The sequence below is a fragment of the Fusarium tjaetaba genome (assembly GCF_013396195.1).
Source record: "Fusarium tjaetaba strain NRRL 66243 chromosome Unknown NRRL66243_c0000017, whole genome shotgun sequence".
In the NCBI taxonomy this organism is placed as follows: Eukaryota; Fungi; Ascomycota; class Sordariomycetes; order Hypocreales; family Nectriaceae; genus Fusarium; species Fusarium tjaetaba.
This window is the reverse complement of record NW_023501213.1, coordinates 162,719-183,919: the sequence shown is the minus strand read 5'-3', so window position 1 is coordinate 183,919 and position 21,201 is coordinate 162,719. Positions and strand designations below refer to the sequence as shown.

General features: G+C 48.8%; 9 protein-coding genes across 9 annotated transcripts; 3 read left to right on the top strand and 6 right to left on the bottom strand.

Moving 5' to 3' along the window:
• Positions 1 to 133: 133 nt before the first annotated feature.
• FTJAE_710 (uncharacterized protein) lies at positions 134 to 1,459 on the bottom strand (the record flags this gene model as incomplete). Its single annotated transcript, XM_037353782.1, has 3 exons — positions 134 to 910; positions 976 to 1,110; positions 1,157 to 1,459. 3 exons carry the CDS (start codon positions 1,457 to 1,459, stop codon positions 134 to 136), a joined length of 1,215 nt encoding a protein of 404 aa, XP_037212235.1.
• Positions 1,460 to 2,486: 1,027 nt separating this feature from the next.
• FTJAE_709 (major facilitator superfamily transporter ACS family allantoate permease) lies at positions 2,487 to 4,152 on the bottom strand (the record flags this gene model as incomplete). Its single annotated transcript, XM_037353770.1, has 3 exons — positions 2,487 to 2,770; positions 2,829 to 3,883; positions 4,004 to 4,152. 3 exons carry the CDS (start codon positions 4,150 to 4,152, stop codon positions 2,487 to 2,489), a joined length of 1,488 nt encoding a protein of 495 aa, XP_037212234.1.
• Positions 4,153 to 4,815: 663 nt separating this feature from the next.
• On the top strand, positions 4,816 to 7,366 carry FTJAE_708 (cutinase transcription factor 1 beta; the record flags this gene model as incomplete). The annotated part of the gene is made up of 8 exons (XM_037353759.1): positions 4,816 to 4,982; positions 5,044 to 5,087; positions 5,143 to 5,313; positions 5,370 to 5,689; positions 5,744 to 5,842; positions 5,891 to 6,501; positions 6,560 to 6,742; positions 6,805 to 7,366. The coding sequence occupies 8 exons, from the start codon at positions 4,816 to 4,818 to the stop codon at positions 7,364 to 7,366; spliced, it is 2,157 nt and encodes a 718-aa protein (XP_037212233.1).
• Positions 7,367 to 7,718: 352 nt separating this feature from the next.
• On the bottom strand, positions 7,719 to 8,714 carry FTJAE_707 (poly(3-hydroxybutyrate) depolymerase; the record flags this gene model as incomplete). Its single annotated transcript, XM_037353748.1, has 2 exons — positions 7,719 to 8,342; positions 8,403 to 8,714. The coding sequence occupies 2 exons, from the start codon at positions 8,712 to 8,714 to the stop codon at positions 7,719 to 7,721; spliced, it is 936 nt and encodes a 311-aa protein (XP_037212232.1).
• A 751-nt stretch (positions 8,715 to 9,465) lies between these two features.
• Positions 9,466 to 11,134, top strand: FTJAE_706 (alpha beta hydrolase family domain protein; the record flags this gene model as incomplete). The annotated part of the gene is made up of 4 exons (XM_037353737.1): positions 9,466 to 9,771; positions 9,826 to 9,875; positions 9,954 to 10,462; positions 10,980 to 11,134. The coding sequence occupies 4 exons, from the start codon at positions 9,466 to 9,468 to the stop codon at positions 11,132 to 11,134; spliced, it is 1,020 nt and encodes a 339-aa protein (XP_037212231.1).
• Positions 11,135 to 12,019: 885 nt separating this feature from the next.
• On the bottom strand, positions 12,020 to 12,418 carry FTJAE_705 (galactoside o-acetyltransferase; the record flags this gene model as incomplete). Its single annotated transcript, XM_037353726.1, has 2 exons — positions 12,020 to 12,266; positions 12,315 to 12,418. The coding sequence occupies 2 exons, from the start codon at positions 12,416 to 12,418 to the stop codon at positions 12,020 to 12,022; spliced, it is 351 nt and encodes a 116-aa protein (XP_037212230.1).
• A 792-nt stretch (positions 12,419 to 13,210) lies between these two features.
• Positions 13,211 to 14,223, bottom strand: FTJAE_704 (uncharacterized protein; the record flags this gene model as incomplete). The annotated part of the gene is made up of 2 exons (XM_037353715.1): positions 13,211 to 13,299; positions 13,359 to 14,223. 2 exons carry the CDS (start codon positions 14,221 to 14,223, stop codon positions 13,211 to 13,213), a joined length of 954 nt encoding a protein of 317 aa, XP_037212229.1.
• A 1,728-nt stretch (positions 14,224 to 15,951) lies between these two features.
• On the bottom strand, positions 15,952 to 17,244 carry FTJAE_703 (uncharacterized protein; the record flags this gene model as incomplete). Its single annotated transcript, XM_037353704.1, has 1 exon — positions 15,952 to 17,244. The coding sequence occupies one exon, from the start codon at positions 17,242 to 17,244 to the stop codon at positions 15,952 to 15,954; it is 1,293 nt and encodes a 430-aa protein (XP_037212228.1).
• Positions 17,245 to 19,049: 1,805 nt separating this feature from the next.
• Positions 19,050 to 20,246, top strand: FTJAE_702 (d-aminopeptidase; the record flags this gene model as incomplete). Its single annotated transcript, XM_037353693.1, has 1 exon — positions 19,050 to 20,246. The coding sequence occupies one exon, from the start codon at positions 19,050 to 19,052 to the stop codon at positions 20,244 to 20,246; it is 1,197 nt and encodes a 398-aa protein (XP_037212227.1).
• Positions 20,247 to 21,201: the final 955 nt, after the last annotated feature.

Sequence of the window (21,201 nt, the reverse complement as noted above, 5' to 3'; positions counted from 1 at the left end):
CCTTTGCTCAGCTGGGTGACCCAACACTCGGTCGTGACGCTGAGTAGATGTTTCGCGTAGTCTTGAGGGAGAAAGAACCTGCTCTCTTCTCATCTAATCCTCTAGGCTATTCATGTGGTAACAAGACCACCTTCTACATAACACAACACTCATCAGCAGGCTGCTTCCCATTCATCCCCTCATCCTCCCCCTCCCCCCTCCTAATCAACAACTCCTCCTCCTCCAGCGATACCCTCGGCGCCAACCTCACCCTCAACTCCGCAAACTTCTCTGTCCACCAATACCCAACCTTCATCCACTGCGTAACAGTCCAATCCTGCTGATACTCCTCCAACGTCTCCTCCAACTGCCTCTTCATCCCCGGCTCATCCGTCGCAGCCCACGCAATAGCCAGCGTCAGCGGAACATGGCTTGCACCTAGCGGTCTGTACTGACTTATCCTATGCGCAAGAGACACCACCTCTGAAGAACACAGTGCTGCTTCTCCCACTAGAGCCAGGTTATACGGATCAAATGCTTGCATGATTTGGCTGATTATTACGAGGACTGTGAGGAGGACGGAGTAGGCTGAGTTGTAGGAGCGGGAGAGGCGGAGTTGCATTGGTGTTGGGGAGAAGCCGGGTGCCCATGTTACTGCTTTGACGATCTCGGAGAGTTTGCGGAGGTCGCGGCAGAGGCGGTGGTATGCGCATGTTATCTCCATGCGGTGGAGTTCAGGGTCGTTTATGAAGTCTGGGAGGCGGCCTAGATTTCGGATGGATAGACTGGGGATTCCGCCTGCGTCTTTGCCGTCTTGTTGGGCTTTTGCGCTTTCGGGCGTTGAGGGGGGGTTGTTCTTTTTGAAGTTGTCGAGCATGTCCCAGAACCATTTTTCTAACCTGACCTTGGGGTTTGATATGCTTTCGATAATCTGGGGTTGTTAGTTAGTCTGATCTGATGAAGTCTTTGGAAAGGAAGCGAGGCTGGGGGACATACGACTGGGACGCAGAATGTCAAGAGCATGTCTGTTTCAAAACCGGCTTTCCAGTTCTCTCGCGCCGCCGCTTTGAGAAGATATGCCAAACCCTGACCGTGACTTGTAGTCGGGTCATCATCTCTTCCCAACCAGCCCTAGAATTGTCAGCCTTGATCAAACCTCACACTCCAATTCACTCACCTGACAGATCATGATCAGATACACCGAACACATAGTCTCAGGCATCCTCGCCTTCGCAGGATCCTCCAAACACAATCTCAACGAACTTATCGCTTTGACATACTTTGTAAGCGCATCAACAGTTTGATACCCCTGCGGTCGATGCAACGTCGAGAACGTCGTAGCTAACGCATCAGCCGATGCATCTAGGGCTTCATTCCTTCCCAACCGCGCAGGAATATGCCGAAGAAAGTCTCCGTAACAGGTGATGTCATATCGCAGATCTGTAATCTCCAACCGTGAGACAAGCGTTTGAGTGACCATGGTTGTTTTGTTATAAGGAACTTTCATCAGCGCTTGGGTGAAAGAAATAGGCGATTTTGAAGACCGCGAACTTGAAGTCGTAGTGTCATCTTCTGTGTCGATGCTCTGAAGACTTATACTATCTCCCGGTTCGAGCGTCTGGACTTTGAACTTATACCGCTGTTTACCGACGTTGATACACGGAATATCAAGCCTTTCACACCTGGCACACTTTGGCTGAGCTTTATCACACTATCCCCTCATTAACTCAACAATTCTCTGACCCAAATGTCGAGCTCACTTACCTTTTTCTTCTGCTTCCGACACGCATCGCAGCCTTTGTAAGATGGAACGCCAGGCATTGTTTCGTCAGAGCGGTATATCTCACCAAAAAGAGACAAGATTGATGGGGACCGAGAAAGAGCGAGCTGGAATGCCCGAGATAGTTAAAGGCCCCGTTGAGGGAGGTTTGAGATGTCAGCTCAGCCTTGGAAATGGATCTCACATGTTTGTGTCTCCACTTGGACGATGACGGAGCGCGCCATTTTGCCTGATTTGGAATAGTAAGCATGGATGAGCCACGAGATTTGCATGTTGTGAGAAAAGAAGCAATTGAGGTTGTATATGATTGGCGCGTTCTCTCCGAACTTCAATAAGTCTAAGTTTGCTTATTTATTCTCTTGACGAATTAGATTGTCAAGGTTGTTGATCCAAGGCACACATGCTTTCATTATCCCGAGATCAGCGTATCTAACATACTTACTCAGCCTTGTACGATAAGCTATAATGAAGATCTTTCGCCTCTCTATTAGTTTAATCACCTTATCAGGAAGGTTCCTAATTATAGACAGATATGACACTTTTGAGTAGATGTCGTTCATTGGAGTAACACCTCGCTCTAGGTTCTCTCTGCTGGAATAAGCTCACAGCCACAAATCTCAACTGCAAATAACACTTCTGTAACACCTCGCTCACAGATGCTTTTGACCGGACAACAAGAAGAGAGAGAAAAGAACATGGAAAGATCTAGGCCTTAGGAAAGCTACCTTTACAGGACGTATCTGAAATCCATCTTTTGCATATCCGTAAGATCCTCGTCAACGTCATGCAGAATATCTGAATGACGGCCGGTTCTCTTATCCCTATTCATGTTCTCTCTGCGCAACAAAAAGCAAGTAGCCGTGGCAATGACAACCACGCCACATAGGCAGATACAGCCGCCAGTAAAACCTGCACGATATCGGGGGCCGGGAGATGCGCCAAAGATGACAGGGCCGATGACGTTTCCAACACAGTATCCAACAAAGGTCGAAGCACTGGCAGTTGACTTTTCTGCAGATTGTGTTAGAATAAAGTGTCCCACTGCATGGTATGAGATGGGTAGACTTACTGGTGTGACCTGAAATGTTGGATGCCGACAGACCAATGGCTAAACCACCGGAAGCGACTTGAATGGCAACGAGGAAGATCCCTGCAAACAAGAGACCCTTGTTATCCCTCGGTCCCAGCCAGCAGATCAGAGTTCCGCCGATTGAGATAGAGGCGCAGGCAACGATGCATAGGTATCGGGTGTTGCGCCACCTGCGGGTGATGGCGCCAACAATGAGAATGGTAAGGGCAGTGACGGCACCAATGGGGCATGTCAAAGCCAGAGAATCGAAGTGATCGAAACCAAAGCCATTAATGACCATGGTGCCAAAAGTTCCGAGGGCGCCAGATGGCACACCGGTAAGCATAACAATGAGAGCGCTGCTATAGACCTTGTAGTCACGAAAGGCCTCGAAGAACTGAGCCCTGTTGAATTCATGGCTGATGGCCCCAGCATTGTTTCTCTGGAGGCGGTACTTTGCCATCTCTTTCTCGGCGTCAGTCAAGCGCTTGGACGTCATCGGGTTGTCAGGGAGGCAAAGGAATAGAACAGCGGACCACAAGATAGTAACGGCTCCGAGGATGAGAAACATGGGCTTCCAGGACGGAAGAGATCCGTGTGTTTGGCCAAGGCCGTAGTTTATGAGCGGAGAGACCATGGTTGCGACTCCGACGCAGGCATACCAAAGCGATGTCCGCAAAGCCTGCTCCTCCCGAGTCCACCAGAAGGTGACCAGCACGGTGAAAGATGGAGCGACGGCTGACTCGAGAATACCGAAGAATAGTCGGTTGACCATGATGCCCGGGTAGTTGTAGCATGCGGCAGTGGACATGAGCACAGCTCCCCACAGCAAGGTCGCAGAGGCAACGACACGAGAGATGGAAAAGCGCTGCGTTAGGTACATCATCGGGTAGGTGCCGATCAAGTAGCCGATGTAGAACATCATGGAGGCGTTGGCGTACTTCTTGTTGTCTGTGATGGGAGTGCCGTTCTCCTCGTGGCCAATGATTGTTGTCAGCTTCAGGTCTTGGCTGAAGCCAAACTGCGTTGCAGCGCTCATGACGCCCTTGTCATAGCTTTGGAGAGTGTAGGTTATCATCATGAGGGGGACAATCCTTTGTGCAAACTTGTTAGCCATGAATGGCCCGCAGAAAAGAAGCCACGAATAAGAAAGGAGATTGGTTTTGCTTTCTTACCAAAGGTCGATCTTCCGGAGATACTTCTTCTCTTCCTCGGCTGTAAAGGGAGACGTTGTGGCAGTCTTGCCATCAATGTCTTCAACCCTTTCAACATCGCCGGCAAGGTTGGCCTTGGATTGTTGGGCTGTAATGTCGGCTGAACTCATTTTCGACAAGGTGATAGTGTTGGTCTGGGCTTGGAGTCTCGACACTGGCACTGTTAATGGATGTACATGTGGATGTTCTTATAGCTCACTTGAGGTCGCTGGGAAAAAACGGCAATTCGGTAACAAAGCTTGGGGTTGCAACGCTGTACATGGTACCAGCATACAAACCTTGACCGTGTTATCCTGGAGAAGCTTTGGCTCTTTGCGGGGAAACCCCAATATTCGCTTTTCTGGGGAAATGCCAGATGTGAAGCGTGAGTCAATTCTACTAGTCTGGGACCCTAACTATCTGGGGTACGTGGTTTCTGCTGCCCTCCAGAATGCGAGGGATTGTTGCCGAATTTACCGAGAGCCATGCTGATGATGTCAATAGTCGTGCCTAACTATCGGGTCTCGGATCTGTTAGCCTGGAATTCTGTAAGCGGGGACTGTGATGACCTGTGATGAATGACCATGCTGACTTGGTACTAACGTTGGCTGACTGACTACCTTCTTTTGGCCTGGTATTATTTCAACCGAAAAGAACGGCAAATTCGAGCTGAGCTCCCCTCGCAATTCTCTCCTCCTTGTGAATCTTTTTGCCGATGCTACTGTCCTGCTGACAGAAGAACATTGACCGAACGAATTCTGCCCGGAGACACATCGCGCGACCATAACAACAGTATGCCACTCTCGGCACAATCTAGCATACAGCGAATTCGCTCGCGAGTTGCCTGTCAGGCCTGCAATAAGCGTAAGGTCAAGTGTGATGTCGCTGAAACCAGCCGTCCCTGTTCCAACTGCCAGCGTGGCGGCGGAGACTGCATAGTCCTCCCGCGCAAGAAATATCGGTAAAAAACGACTCATCCTCACTTACGTGGCCGACGAATGCGGCTGACGGTGCACTGCTAGACCTCGTCAACCACGTAACAAGTCGACTTCTTCTCCAGACAGACGTGGGTACCCAGCCTCTCGATTCCGTGATTTTATGTCTACTAGCCTTGTCAACAGACGAGGTTTCTCACAATTCTGCGATACGAGAAGCTGGATATGATACGCGCTCCACATTTGAGGAGTTGGGCGTTGCCCTGGAGTCCAGCGAAGGCAACCATGACCAGTTGGCTGAGAAGGGGTTGGGGGATGACCCCAAATTGCCTGATGATAGCCCGGATACGTATCTAGGTAAGGTCATTCAAACCGCTGCGAAAATACCCATCAGCTCACCCTATCACTTTCAGGTGACAAACGTGGACCTCGCTGTACCGTGTACGATATCTGTGATGCAGTCTCCCCACAGGACTCCCTACCATGCCAGCCGCCGAAAGGCGCCAGCCATACTATGCACAAGCCACATCAAGTGGAATACATGCGCTCAGAGGGAGCCTTGACCACATTGCCTGCAGATGTCTGTGATGACATGATCTGGGCCTACTTTAAGCATGTCCACTTCTTCCTACCGATAGTGGATGCTCAAGGCTTTCTCAATGACTATCACGGACAGGGACCGCACAAGAAGCACGATCTTCTGTTCTGGAGTATGATGCTGGCAGCAACGAATGTAAGTTTCGAAAGCTCAATGGCAATCAGATCTGACTTGCTGGATTCACCGTAGTTTGCAGACGCCGATCTTCTGAGACGATTTGACTTTCCATCCAGGAAAGCTATGAAGACTGCCATGTATGAACGTGCCAAAGTCAGTGACAGAGCTCTCGTTCGTTTATTGGAGACGTCCTGAGCCACTAATACGGAGTCTCTTTAGTGCCTATATGACCTCGATCGAACCACCGAGAAGCTGAAACTGATCCAGTCAGTCATGCTGTTAAGCTTCTGGTACACAGACCCGCAGGACCACACAGGAGCTTGGCACTGGATTGGCATTGCCATATCCCTGGCACAGGGTATCGGTCTCCACCGGAACCCTCGATCCAACGGTCGCGCCCAACAGATGTATCCCCAGGAACAAGCATTGAGGCGCCGTATCTGGTGGTCGTGTGTGGTCAGAGATCGCTGGGTCTCGTTAGCCAAGGGACGCCCCATGCGAATCCATGGTGAGGACTGTGACCTCCCATTCCCAACCTCCCAGGATGTCCTCCAGGAACTGGATTCTGTGGCCGATGATGCAAAGATACGGTTCATTCCGGCTGACTCTACGGCCCTGACGAGTCTCTGGCTCCGGCTTGTGCGTATCAGCGACGTTCTCGGTGGTATACTGCAGCTTCATTACCGCGTGAGCGGACCAGAGCCAACCATGGATGATATTGACAAGTATTCTCAGCAAATCGAATCATTGTCAGCCACAAACTCCGGGATTATGCATGAGTGGTGTGATACTCTCAGCATTCACGCCTACCAGATCGACTTGTTTTATCAGTCCGTCATTCGCCTTTCTATATGATGTTATCTAGTCCAAGCGCTAATCAACTAGTAGAGCGACGGTTGCGATTCTGTACCGGCCGTATGCGCTTAACGAGTCTGCGCCTCCGCCTACAGGGACGCCTCTAGACTGGCACAGAGTGGCTTTGCGTCGTGCTCGCGATGCTGCGGCAAGTACAAATGCCTTGTTACAGAAGCTGATAGAGCTTGAAGCTATAGAGTACTTGAAACCAATGATGTATGTTGTCATGTAATCGTTCGCCGACTCCTACTCTGACATATCTCTCGCTTACTTTGCAGAATCACCGCCATCATCCCCGCCATGCAGATTCACCTGTCGGACTGCAAGTCGACCAAGGCTCTGATACATGACCTTGCAACCCATAAAATGCAATTATGCATGCTTGTACTCTCTAACCTCAGAGTGACATATTGGAGCGCCGATGTGATGTACAAGTTATTCGATCGGGCCCAAAAGATCCTGGACAGGACAAGGGCCTCACAATCGAGCTCATCTGATCTTTCGGATCCTCAGTCACATTTTGCATCTTCGGCCCTGCAAAGCACCAACACGGGTCTAGTCGAGCCTCAGGCCCATGCTTTGATGGACAATCAGTGCCAGTCAGACGGCCTTTTAATGACAGACTTGAATGCAATACCCCAAGATACTGAACAGCTGTGGTACTCGGTTTCGCCGCAGTTTAGCAACGTGGACCAGCTCCTTAGCCCCGGATTTTCACTCTCTGAAGATGTCTTCCAGCATTTCTTCTCTACTTCCGGTGCCAGGGTACACGGCCAACACATGTCATTAATGGCAAGTGAGCCGGTAGATGACACGTTGTACAACAATATCCCATTCTAGGTAGACTCGGCGCAACCTGATTAGCAGTCTCACCTATGAGACAGCGATGCCGCAGACTAGTTCAAGCTGCTCTTGTGTATTACTGGCCATGTTGTTTCGTTGACCGAGACGCTTATGTATCTATGTATAATTGGCCCATCATATTGTTCATTTGTTACGTACCCTCCCACAGTTACTCGGACATCTATTTAGCATGAGACTTGCCACTTTACTAAAACCTTACAACATGATTTAGCAAACTAAGAGAATCTCAGGGTCATGGATCATCTCAGTTATCTCGGTTATGCGTGAAGGAGTGTAGATGACCTGAACCCGACAAAGTCAGTTTGAAGCTACTCAGTCAGAGCTTGGATCACAAGGAATGCCGTGAGAAGAAATCGATAACGATAGGTGTAGCGTTGTAGCTGGCAATATGGTGGCCAGAGCGCTGATTGTCGTCGTTTGGCACCGTGCTCGGCCAATCATGCCCGATATCCGACTCAAAATAGTGTTCAACCAACCCCTCCGTCGAGCCACTGCCAAAAAGGTAACGAACGGTGTTGGGCGCGATCTGAGTTTCCTGGCTGCTGTCCCCGAGATGGTCGCGCAAAGCCCATTGCTGAATGAAGTGCGGGATACTAGGTAAACACTCCTTCTTGCGCGCTCCGCCGTCATAGTGGATGGTCGTGTCATTACCACCGTGGAACTCTATGAAGGGTATATCATCGCGCTGTGCATTGCATGGAATAGAGACTGTATCTGATTTGCATGGTGAAGTGTCGATGTAGAAGGCCCCCGATACGGGTGCGAAGGCTGCAAAGCGGAGAGACATGGCGGCGTCACAGGCTAGTACGTTGGTGAAGCCACCGCCGTCAGACTTTCCTGTAGCATAAATGCGACTTTTGTCTACCGTGTAATGAGACTCGACGTAATCTAGGATATCTGCGGTGAATTTGACATCGTCTGTCTTGACACCGGGAACACCTTGCCATGTGTCCTACTGAAGTCTTAGTATATACTCTGCAGTCTCTGGGCATCCTTTCTGGCGGGGTCTTACTTGAATACCCTGAGGATAAATGACAAGCGATCCCGGATTGAATTCTGGGCTGGTAAGCTGATCGAGGTGCCGCTGGTCTTCTGCATCCCTGTCGCCCCCATGATAGGAAAGGATGACAGATGTTTGTTGGTCTTCGCTGTATCCTGGTGGAATGAACACGAGAAAACTGCGTTCCTTGCCGCTGCTGGTGATGCTGACGTTGGAGACATGGCCTGGGGATTGGCCTGAGGGTAGGTCTCGACGTCCATGGACTAGTCCGGCCTCGATACAGGCGGACAATGCTGAGAGAAGCATAACATTAAACAGCTTCATTTTTTAACAGATTCTAGGGATGACACCCTTCGACAAAGACACTGTATAGGAAACCAATTTGACAGATATTAGAACTCAGGAACAAGATTGCGAAAAATAAAAGCGTGGAATGATGGGTGTATTTACGTTGAGCATAAGGAAATCTTACATCAGTTCTCATTCCACGTGCTCCCTATTCGAAATATCTCATTCTCCAACTTCCATAGACGAACCCAGACGGGTAGAATGCTGTCAAAGCGTATACAGTGGTCAGAAGATCGTTGAAGAGCCCGCTTACACCATCCATATTTACCGAATTTGCCGAAGTGATTACGCCATCTTTCTAGGCTTACACATGCGGTAAATCTTCACTAAACTATACAGGCTTAAGTTGGACTTTACTCACTCTCTTGCATCAATGCCATCCATGCTCTCGGCACAAATTATGAATTATTATCTGACCGGAAAACGAGAACGCTTGAACAGAACTAAAAAGCAGCCGAAAACGATTTACCGAAAGATGCTGATACCGGTAAAGATTCTGCTTTAAAAAAAGGCGCTCGCATGACCTTTTGTGCCGGTTTTCCGTTTCTCGGCCTCATCACCTATAAGCAATATTACTGCCGCTGCTGTCGGCTTGCACAACAAGTCTCAAGGATCACACATGAACAGTTTGATGTCATATTTCCTCTCCCTGGTCTATGCCATCCAACTGCATCCGTTCCCTGCCTTGTCGCCAGCCAAATAAATCATCCCACGATCAGAGCACAATATGTCTGCAGGATCGTTTGCTACACTGGAGCCGCGGTTTGCACTACCGCCTACCACTCCGCGCTCCAGCAAATCATCCCTTGTAGTGGGTGGCGTTCAGATCTATCTGTACGGACTCGAGGATCTGGATGATTTGCCTAGAGATGATATAGCTGTCTTGTATCTTGCTCACAACCGAACAAGAACGTACCTCGTCACTGAGGGCATCGCTCATGAGATCTTGCACACGTACAGATCGGATGGGAGACGGAAAAAGATGCCCATGATTGCGGTGACAATGAATATGAGAAACCATGGTGATCGAGAGGTGCGGAATTGTGATGTGTGGATCTACTTTGGGTATCTGCTAAACAGACTTCAGATCGATCAACGAGCGAATCAGACTTGGTCGGATGGTAATGAGAATCATGGGTAAGTGAAGGCACCAAATTATTCGTCTATTCATCCGTTCACCAAGTTAAGAGTATTCGTTTAACAGTCTTTGCTTAGAATGGATTTGATGTCCATGATATCAGGCTCTGCTCAGGACTTCAAGCTCATCCTGGACTATTTGCCAGCATATCTGCCCCGATTTCGCAACTTTCACAATATCATGCTAGGTGTATCACTGGGAGGCCATACAGCCTGGCGTATGGCCTCAGCAGCACCCGGCCAATTCGAAGCATTTGCAATCGTGGTCGGCTGCCCCAATCTAACCTCTCTTCTCCTCTCCCGACTCGGCCTCGGCGCAGCCACTTTCGGGGTCGATCAAGACGAGCTTGACAAGATCCCGTATGATGAGCTAGAGAGCGTCATGAGTAAGGAGCAGCGACGGAGATGGCCAAGAGCTCTCGCGGAATTGGTGAGAGAAGGTGACAGGAAGGCGAGAGATGAGTTCCCAAGGACGGTTCCGTTGCTGATGTGCAATGGCACGTATGATTCGCTTGTGCCAGCGGGCTTCTCTGAGTCGTGGCTCAAGAGGAGGGAGATGACGATGAATGGGGAGTTTGCGGGAAAAAGTAAGGCTGGGATTTTTGTGCAGGATAACACGGGGCATAGCTGTACCAAGGAGATGGTGGCAATGATTGCGGACTGGATCGGGGATTTATATATAGAATAGCTACAAGCCTCGATCTACAAAGCCTGAGCCAAATTTCGGCTTAACTAGTATCTAGAATGATTCAAACACGTGTGATGACAGCGGAATCGTGGTCACTTGTTTAAGTTCTGCGTCGGAATTTCATGCACGTAAAATCACTTGAACGAACCGACCAATCATATTGACTTGCCAACAGGGCTGTGCACTTACATGCTAATTCCAACCTCTGTCGCAGCATAGTTCCCTTTTTGGGAAATGAACATGAGATTATATTATTGACGTCACTTGGCAAAACAGATATCAATTGACAATTGATCCCTCACCGACCTTGTTGACTTGTTCAGCTCTCCCGCAATAAAACAAAGCAGTCAATACAACCCAATCATCACCGTCCTCATGGAAAGACTACTCAACAAAGTCTTATACGGATCATCCAGCCCCCAAGGCTCCTCTTCCAATGGTTCCCAACTCTTCACCATCCGTCCGCACCCTCAAGACTCAAATCTCCTCTCTATCCTCCCCTCCAACGCCCCAAAAGAATCCCCTCCTTTATACACAATCTACAAACGCTCCAGCTGCTCAACCCTCCTGATGCACCGCGGCAACGCAGCCCCCGAAAACATAATAGCATCAGCAAAAATTCATCTCAGCACATCATGCATCGACGTATCAATATTCAACCAGCCAATGGTGATAAAGAACAGCAGCATGACGGGGACTTGGGGGTTTCACACACACATGGGCAAGTTCAAGTGGAAGGTGAATCAGTTGACGGGCATGGGGTTTGAGTTGTTTGATCAGAGTGGGAGGAAGGTTGCCAAGTATGGGAGTGCGGGGTGGAAGAGGTTTGGGGAGAAGGAGGTTAGTGTTTATGCTAGGGGGGATGAGTTCTTTGTGGTTATGGTGTTGTTCTCGGCGGTGGTGGCGAAGGAGTTGAAGGGGATTATTGATGAGGTTGTTGGGGAGGTTGCGGGTGCTGTGGCGGGTGTGTAGTCTGTGTGGAGGAACATAAGCATGGCGTTTGGGTGAGGATTAGTATATCAATGCGATCGGGTTCTCTTAATACGTCCTCGTGTAAGCGACAGCCTGACCCTTGAGGGAAATCTGCCAACTCATGTTGTCTCACTCTTCAAACTCCGAATAAACCTCGCCGGAACTCCTCCCACCAACGTCTCCGCCTCAACATCCTGGATCACAACCGCCCCCGCCGCAACAGTCGCTCCTCTCCCTATAGTAACACCCGGTAATATCGTAGCCCGAGCGCCTATCCAGCAATCCGCCTCTATACGAATCGGCAGTGCAAACGATGTGCCCTGCGCATCTCTCCGACTTTGCATATCTGCAGCGTGAGTTCCTGGACAGATACAAACTCCAGGGCCTATAAGAACACCGTCTCCTATAGTAACAAGCGCGTTGTCGTGAATCGATACCCTGTGTAGTTATGAGCAAGATGGGGGTTTGTGGGGGCGGTGAGTGCTCACTCTCTGTTCATGTAGACGCCGTTTCCGATGAATGTGTTGCATCCCCAGAGGAGAAAGAAGGGGGGCTCGATGGTGACGTCTTGGCCTAGTTTACCGAAAATCTCTTTTGCTAATGCCATGCGTCTTGATTTTAATGAGGCTAAGGTGCTACCTTCAGGAATACTATCATCGTTAAAAGAGAGGAGTTTCCTCTTTGTAGCTAATTTATACTCCATCATTTCCTGCGAGTTCCCCGTGTTGAAGCTACATATCACAAGTTAGATAGTTTCTCAGGACGTTGGTCAGACTAACTTCATGCCGCTTATCATCTTCTCAAACTCGTCACACCATGGGACCGGCACATCACTCTGTCGGAGTTCAGCGATGCGTTCTGGGCTCTTACTAGATGCAGCCATCTTTGTATTTAAGAAACGATATTCTGATATGTCGGAGGAGTTGACAGTGGCGCATTGGGAATTTGGGGTCGAAGAATGGGATGAAAAGCGGTGTAAGCACGGTGTATTATTATGTCATGATTCAGCCTGAAAGGCGATAGATCGACGGATGTAGTGTCGCACGTTATCAATCGGGCCTCAAAGCTTGTTTATTGTTACAGCATAGTCTGGTGATTAGAAAGTGATATCTCGGCCCAACGACATATTGGGGTAAATTGTGATTCGTCAATGTCGCCGAGGGATGACGAACTCGGCAGATCGGCCAGTAAGAAGGTTGTCGGGTGTCCGAATCTAGACCCCAGTTCCCACCTTGGGAAGTGATATCGAGGGAAAACTGGTTGCATTGAACTGAATTTTGTTAATATATGTGCTTGGGTGATCTAGGTATCAGATAAGCGTCGATGTGATGTCTAGAATTTACAACTTTGTTGTCGTGTTGCATTAGCATCTGAGGCAGATGCTCTTCAAAGGGGACACTAAGCCGTGGGTAAGCGGTCTGAAATTGAAGATAGAGATATGGTTCGGCATGGCGTCGAATGGGGGTGCTCTAGGATGCACTTGACGGCAGATAATCTGCATCAAGACGGGAGCTTCGATAAGCTTCTTCACCCTCGATAATCCGGCGGATGCGGCGTTACGTAGTTGCTTTGGCAAAGTGACGACGTCACGAAATATAAAATATTATTAAGAATAACTTGATGCCAGACTAGGCGCTGGTTCCCGCTAGACTCATATCTTTATTCGTAATATTCTTTATACCGTTGAGCCTCCCTCCCTGGGAACGTCAACGGGGATATTCCTGACTTGCGCTCCGGTTTTGTTCGTATAGCCGTCGACAACGCCTAGTTTCCTGTCAGTCAACTTCTAGTATCAGTTTTAGAAAGAGAGTCTTGAGCCTTACCTGCGTCTCTGGAAGCCTCAGATTGCTCTCCAACTTGTTGCGCCGTGTCTCGTCCTTCTTGTGATCCCCGTTGACCATCGACAGCAGACGATGCATCGTCGACAAGAACCTCTTGTGATCTCTGGCTCAACTTTCTCCAAAGCATGGCACCAATGCAAATCGCCAATAAACCAGCAGTCGTGACTCCCATCACAATCTTGCCAGGATGTGAAGCAATGTCATCGTCAATCTCCTCAATAGCCCAGGGATAACACTCCGAGTTGACGATGATGAAGATTCCGAGACCAACATACAGGAAAGGCACCAACCTGCGTGCATATTTCTGTGCGATATGTAGAATATGCTTCTGCCGCATGATAAGATATGCTGCGCAACACCATACGCCAAGCATGATGTAGTAAACAACGATATAAATCGCCAGCTCTCCAGCTTTTGCTTCTGCAAAGAGGGGAATGTAGGTGCTGATATTGTCCGCACCGTTCATGACAGTAATTGAAGCGACCTTGAAAACAGCCTTGAACCCATCAGCAGTCGTCAACTCTTGATCCAACGCCTCCTCCTCCTCCTCCTCACCCTTGCTAAAGATATAGCTCAAAATCCACCATATACCCAGCAATATTGGTAACAGGCCAAGAAATCCAATTGGTTCCGCGGGAATGAGCAACGACGCGCCATAGCCAATCATGCTCACAGCAACAATAACTGTAAAGCCAACATATTGTCCTACAGCAATCTTGACAGGCGTGAGCGAACGACTCGTCGTAGCCTCTGCGAAAAACGCGACGAGGACGAAAATGTCATCAACGTTGGTGACGGCGAATGTCGCACAAGCAGTGCCGATCGCCTGACCAAAGTTGATACCCATGATGAGGGGAGATGGATGCAGGGAAAGGAAGGGGACGGGACGGGAGAAGGGGGCTGAGCTGAAAAGTGTCAGATAAAGCTGGTCAGCTTTGATCAGTATGCTTAAACCTTAATGCGACTGGAGTGAACTGATTTGGTGAGAAAGGGAGAAAATTTGTTCACCGCGTGTACGCCAACTACCGGATAACATTGCTCAAAGCCGACTTGGCATCATCAGGAGTAAACTTGGCGATCCACATTTATACGACGAACCCAGTCACGTTTTGAATATGTTTATTAACAATCCCTGGAAGAACACCCTGAAACAATACTCCGTGGTCTAGACGAAATGGTATATACGCGTCAAGGGATGATCTCGGGGTTTATGTTATTTCTTTTGAGCATGTTTTAGGGGATTTGATGGGTGATGACGACGTTGAGTGATGGGTTCTTGGCTGGTGATTATTGGCCGGGTTGGGTTTAGCGAGGGTGGGAAGAGTGGCAGTGCAAAAGAGTGCTACTGTGCTTGGCTGGTCTTGTCAGTTGGATAATTGTTCTGGGCATCCCTTGAAAGGTGGGCAATGTCCGTGACAATTCAATGATTTAGACACAAACAGTCTCTCCAAAATCATCTCTTTATATCACTGCTGTCTTGATCTCATTCTTCACATCTCACGCTGCGCTGAACAGCTATCAGACAAATGCCAATTCCGTTGAAACACCTTGGCTTTTGATATCCGCTCTTGATTTATCCGACAATCAGTCAATACTCGGAGATTGGTTTAACCGAGGCATGTTTGCCCGTCTCGCATCGTGAATGCGGTCGAGCTTTGCGGATATTCACATGTAAAGGGCCCTCGATGTAAGTGCTCTAATGCTCCCCATCTACGAAATGTACTCGGAAGTATCCATAAGGACTTGAGACTAAAAGCTATAATTGTAGGGCTTCGAGCGTGCACCTACCCTGGTTCTTATTCGGTGGGACTCTCGCCATAGTCACTATCATCCTGTAGGTACACAGACCAGCTTGCACGCCAGTTGAGGTTAACCCGCAAAGTATCCTTTTAAAGTTCCGGAGTTGTAATACCCGTCCACAACCTCGCATGACCGTTATTCGCGTACCTCCAAGACAGCGAACGCCGATAGAACGACATAACCTGCAGACGCTAAACCGAGCGAATCCATCTATCAAGTACAAGGATGTTAGAAAACAATCAAGCGTGAGCTCAACAGAAATCAGTCTAGCAGAGATATGGTATTTCATCCAACCCGGACAAAGTTGGAGTCATGCTAACAGATTGCAATGCAGTGCTGTTTGTCTTGAGACGCTGGGGGACGAGGAAGATGTACGTCGGTTAAAATGCGAGCACGTCTTCCATACCAGATGCCTGGACTCTTGGTTCAAAGAACATCATGTCGATTGCCCACTATGCAAATGCATCTTCATCCCGAATTAATGTATAATGATTAAAAATTTGTTGTCAAAAAGCGCGCGTCAAGGTAGAAAAGGAAATGTATGTTATTGAAAGACTATATAGCTCGAATCTATGTAAACAGTTTAAGAGTACAGAAGATAAAGCAGATAGATACGAAAGGAAAGTAGTTGTCAACAGAGACAGAGTTTGTCGTCGCTTCAGGAGCCTGAATGATGAATAGACAGGGATATCTAGAGACGAGGACCGAGAAAGAAATGAAGGCTCTTCAACAGAACCACCTTGACACAGCCACTTCTTCCTCAAAGTAGTATCATCTAAGCCTGGGTGATCTTGGGCTGAGAAGCAGAGCCCTTGGTAGTCTTGCAAGCAGACTTCTTGCCCTCAGCCTGAGTAGCCTGGTGCTCAACGCCATGGACTTTGGTGGCTTGGTGCTCGATGTTGTGGACCTTGGTAGCGAGGGTCTTGGGGCTGTCGGCTTTGACGTTCTTGTTACCGTTGTCGTTAATGTTCTTGGTCTCATCCTTGTATTGAACCTTGGTGGCCTGGGGCTTGTTGTTCTGGACCTTTGTAGCCTTGGGCTGCTTGTTCTCCACCTTGGTGACCTTAGCCTCAGACTTGTCTTGATTCTTGTGGACCTTCTCGTTGTTGACCTTTGCGACCTTAGTAACCTTGGGTTGCTTGTTCACTACTTTGGTAACCTTGGCCTGCTTCTTAACAGAGTTACCGCCGACCTGAGCGTACTGGGTGTTGTCGTCCTCAACCTTGGCGACCTTGGTAGCCTTAGCCTTGGGCTTCTGCACCTTGGTAGTCTTGGGCTTGGAGTTGGAAACCTTGTAAACGTCGTTGTTCTGCTTCTCGGCCTTCACCTCAGCAACCTTGGTAGCTTTGGGCGCAGCCTGAACCTTGGTAGTCTTGGTAGTACCGACGAGCCCGCGGGGAGCGTCCTCAGTAGGAGGAGTGGTAGGAACCTGCTTAGAAGAGCAGCCCTTATCAAAGACAAAGAGAGTATCGCTGCGAGCAGGAACCTTGGCAGCAGCCACCTCGTAAAGCTTGCAGACAGGAGTGCTCGATCCGCTAGGAAGACCATACAAGAAGCTCTGGCACGAAGAATCCGCCTCCGCAAGAGCCTGACAGTCCTTAGCCGTAGCAGCAGTAGTAGTCTTGTACGGCTCAATGTCACCGCTTGCAGAACCAGAAGCAGCACAGTTACACTTCAAAGATCGCCGAACAAGGACTTTCTTCGGCACATTGCCCCAAGGTTCAGAAGCAGTAGGCGCAGAAGTAGGAACGCGATCAGCAGCACACTGCTTATCAAAGACGTGAAGACCATCCTTGCGAGCAGGAATCTCTAAGGCTGAGACCTTGAAGAGGAGACAGGTTGGCTGCGAGTGGCCCTTGACGAGACCAAAGGCGAAGGACTTGCAGTGGTCATCGGAGGCACAGAAGGTCTGGCAGTCGATGGCGGTGTCGGCTTTACCGGTGTGGTAAGGTTGAATGTTGAGGTTGGAAGAGGCGGAGGGGGCGACGTTGCACGTTTGGGTGCTGGAGAAGGGGGTTGCGATGGCGGAGGCCACAGAGAGGGAGAGGAGGGTGAGAGAGTACTTCATTTTGAGATGAGGTTGTTGAAGGATTGAGAGAGTGAATGAATGTGGTTTAGAGAGTGTGATGAAGATAAACGAGTGTTCTTAGGGTGATTGATGCTGTGATGAGAAAAGTTGAAGTTGATGGGAGACAAGTCAAGTATTTATCCTCAACAGTCGACCATTTAGCGTAGTTTGTTCATGCAGTTGAGAGGAGTTTCTTCTTACTGACGCGTTCGTCACGCTATTCTGTGTACAAAGACCCTCGGTATGGATGTCTGCATGAATCTGAAAATCGATAGTCTGAAAGCTAACGCTTGAAATCTCCAAGTTCTTGATCGTGAAGTGGGAAAGAAGCATTTTCTCGACGTAGCCAGGCTCAGGAGCTCCGTGATCTAGCTCAGACGTAGATAGCCAGTGGCTGGGTGAAGTCCAGGTTCATTCCGAGGTCGTCACGGGAACAGGACGTTATGAAAGTTGAGTTATGCTTCGCGAAACCCGAGATTCGTTCTGAATGAGGATCTCGTCGACCGCTGAGACAGTTAGATTCCCTCTCGAGGCGATGGGAATAGATGAGGTCTGCAATTTGATCTCGTGCAACTCGCTCTTTGTGATAAGCGACTCTCATGTTCAAGGACATCTATGGGACTTTTCTCTTTGTCTTCTTCACTCAGCCAGATAATTCCTTTGACTCGACTTTCATGAGATCCTGTATTGACTGGTGGTACGCAGGAGTAGTTCGGAAGCGCCATTTAGATCATTTCATCTTCTATCCGGAGGTTGGTCTTGATCCCGAAATTGGTCATTTAATCGGCTACGAACCATGATACACGTATGAGCCCTTCCTACCTACACGCCCGAAAGCCGATTCTCCCCGATTCTCAAACAGACTCTGGAATCATCATGGACAAGCTATGAACTATTGATTCAAATTCATGCAGGCTTCTGCTCCACGAGACACAGCTTCACTCCGCTTTCGTGACAGACACTCTTCAAATTCGTAAGCACTTTTCTGAGTTACTCTCGGGATAACTGGTTTACTCGGGTTTTGAAACCTCCAGCCACTCTTAGTCTGGATTGAGGCTTTCGCGCTCAGCCCCTACATCTCGATATCCATTTCTTCCAACAGAAGAACATCAGCTCGGCAGAACTCTTCTTCCGTTTCATCCGAAGATGTTACAAGAGCGTCTATTGGTGAAAAGTGCCGATGTCTATTTATATCCTGAAAGCTTGTCACTGAAGCTAATGCCGGAGCGGGAAGTGGGATGATCCACCGGCTGGAGGGAAACAACACATAGCTATGCGCGCATTGACCGGCTTGTTCGCTGTATATCATGGTCTAATGAAGATCCTCATTCTTGGTTGCTAGAGTAAGAATTGCTTATCCGATGATCGATTCATCCGTCTGCTGGCTGAGGCATTAACAATGCAATCTAGCTTACCTTTAGAAGAGGGGTAAAATATCATATGACTCTTCTATTTTGAAGGCAGCAAGCTTCTTTGACCACAATTGGCACTCTGCAATTTAATAAAAGTGGCAGTGAACAAATCCTGCGCAAAGTCGAATCACCACATGATCCGGATCCAGGCTATATGTAGTATTATACACCTTAGGACCTTCTCTTTTGGACTGTAAGTAAGATTAGCTAGAGATAAATGGATCGATGTGACTCATGCCGAAAATCAGAAAACAACGCATCAAATCCTCTATCTCTTCTTTTTTAGCCAGGCTTTATAAGTAGTGGAAAGCAGTTGCCCTTCAGTCTTTGAGGCTTACAAAGTGGTTCAGTGCATCATAAGACAAACACGCCAGGATACGAACATCTAAAACAATGGCAACGAATACATCCCAGCAGCAACCCCGCGGTAGGCTCCGCGATGTCATACCAGAGACCCATCTCGGGTTCTGGTCACCTGGTCCGAAAAACGGCATCACAGACGTCCCCGGTGTCCTCGCCCATACTACCACTATTCGTGATGAGAGCGGTCAAATCAACACGGGGCTAACCACTATCCTCCCCAGAAAAGACTGGTTCCACAAGGCCTGCCATGCCGGCGTCTTCCGCCTCAACGGATCTGGAGAAATGACTGGGACACACTGGATCGAAGAAAGCGGTCTCTTGCACTCGCCCATTCTCATCACCAACAGCTTTGCCGTAGGACCGTGTTACACCGGCATTTACAAGTACGCAATTGAACATTACGGAAAAGGCGAGGAGGGAATCGATTGGTTTCTGCTGCCAGTCGTTGCTGAGACCTTTGACGGGCATCTCAATGATCTGAGACAATTTGCTGTAACGCCTGAACACGTCGTGGACGCTATCACGAATGCTTCTGAGGAACCTATTGCCGAGGGCAACGTGGGTGGCGGAACAGGTATGCTGTGCCATGGAGGGAAAGGCGGTACCGGGACTAGTAGTAGAATCGTGCCTGGGCAGAACGATACATCCTACACGGTTGCCGCTCTTGTCCAGGCCAACTATGGAAGACTCCAGCATCTGCACATCTCAGGCGTTCCAGTCGGACGAATCCTACAAAAGCAAAGGGCAAAAGACGAGGCCGCCGCCGCTCACGATAAAGCATACAACGACGCAAAGGACAAGAAAGACGGGTCTATCATCGTCATCCTCGCCACGGATGCACCGCTTCTTCCAGGCCAGCTCAAGCGGTTAGCCAAACGAGCGACCATGGGCCTTGCGCGTGTAGGCAGCTATGCTCATAATCCTTCAGGGGATTTATTTCTTGCGTTTTCAACGGCTGCTGAGATACCCGTGCAACCAGTCCCTGGAGAGGATAGAGTCGTTGATAAATTCAAGCCCGAGCTGATTGACGTAGAAGCGACCAACAACAAGAGTATCAATGGGCTCTTTGAAGCAGTGGCTGATGCTACGGAGGAGGCTATATACAATGCGCTTTGTATGGCTGAGACGATGACGGGCAATATGGGCCGGACGGTGGAAGCTCTGCCATTGCAAGCTACCAGGGAGATTATAGCTAAGTTTAAGGAAGCTGAGGACTCATTTGAGTAGATAGTAGAAGTAGGTAATCTGCTCAGTGTGCTTTTGAACCAATCAGCGTGTTCAGCCTATTCAAGTCAGAATAGCAACTTTCGTTGTTAGTGTCGGCAGATCAGACCAGGTTGTTGAGCTTTGATGCCGATTACGTGGATGTTTATGCGGGTCCGGTAGAAACGATTTCTGGGGCGCACTGTATGCAGTAGTTTGGACACTGGTTGTTTCACTACGAGTGGATCGAAGAAACGAAATGCACAGCCACATAAGGAGTAGAATAAGGAAAATATTATCCAAAGATTAGTTGAAAACTACCCGGGAGCTGTTGATTATTGGTCGATGTTCATGAAGTTTGGGCTGTATAGTAAACAAGTTACAAAATCAAGGTTGGCATTGAATATACTGTCTACGTATGATGTCTCTTAGCCATTGATGTGAAGTCGACAGGCAGAAGTGCGACTAACGGCTAGCATTATATGTGCTAAAGTCATAAAAAAGTCCAGCAATGCATACTTCAAGTGTAGCGATGCTCAAGCCGTGACTAACATTGGAGTTCTATTCATAACTTGAACATTTCCTTATGCAGAGCCTCAACAGAGCCTCAGCCGCTAACACCACGAGGCTACTGCAAGCCCTGAACCTACAAACACAGTTTTAGCGCAAAACCTACCCAAGGTCCCGAAGGGAAACGTAGATTTGTTTCAACGGCATGTGGGGGATCGGCCTAATGCTGGTAAACAACAGCGATCATTTCATCCCAGCCGTAATGAACGGAACTTTCCGTCCAACGAATAGGAGAAAGCACGGTCATTGATGACTGGACGAAGTAAACATAGCAACGGCATTGGTAACATTACATAAAATTCGTCATGCTGTGAATAAGGACACTCTTGCTCCGTACAGTCCTACTGGCTTAGTGCCCAAGATCATGCTTTCTATACCATGTAGGCATGATGATCATGTAACTCTGGAA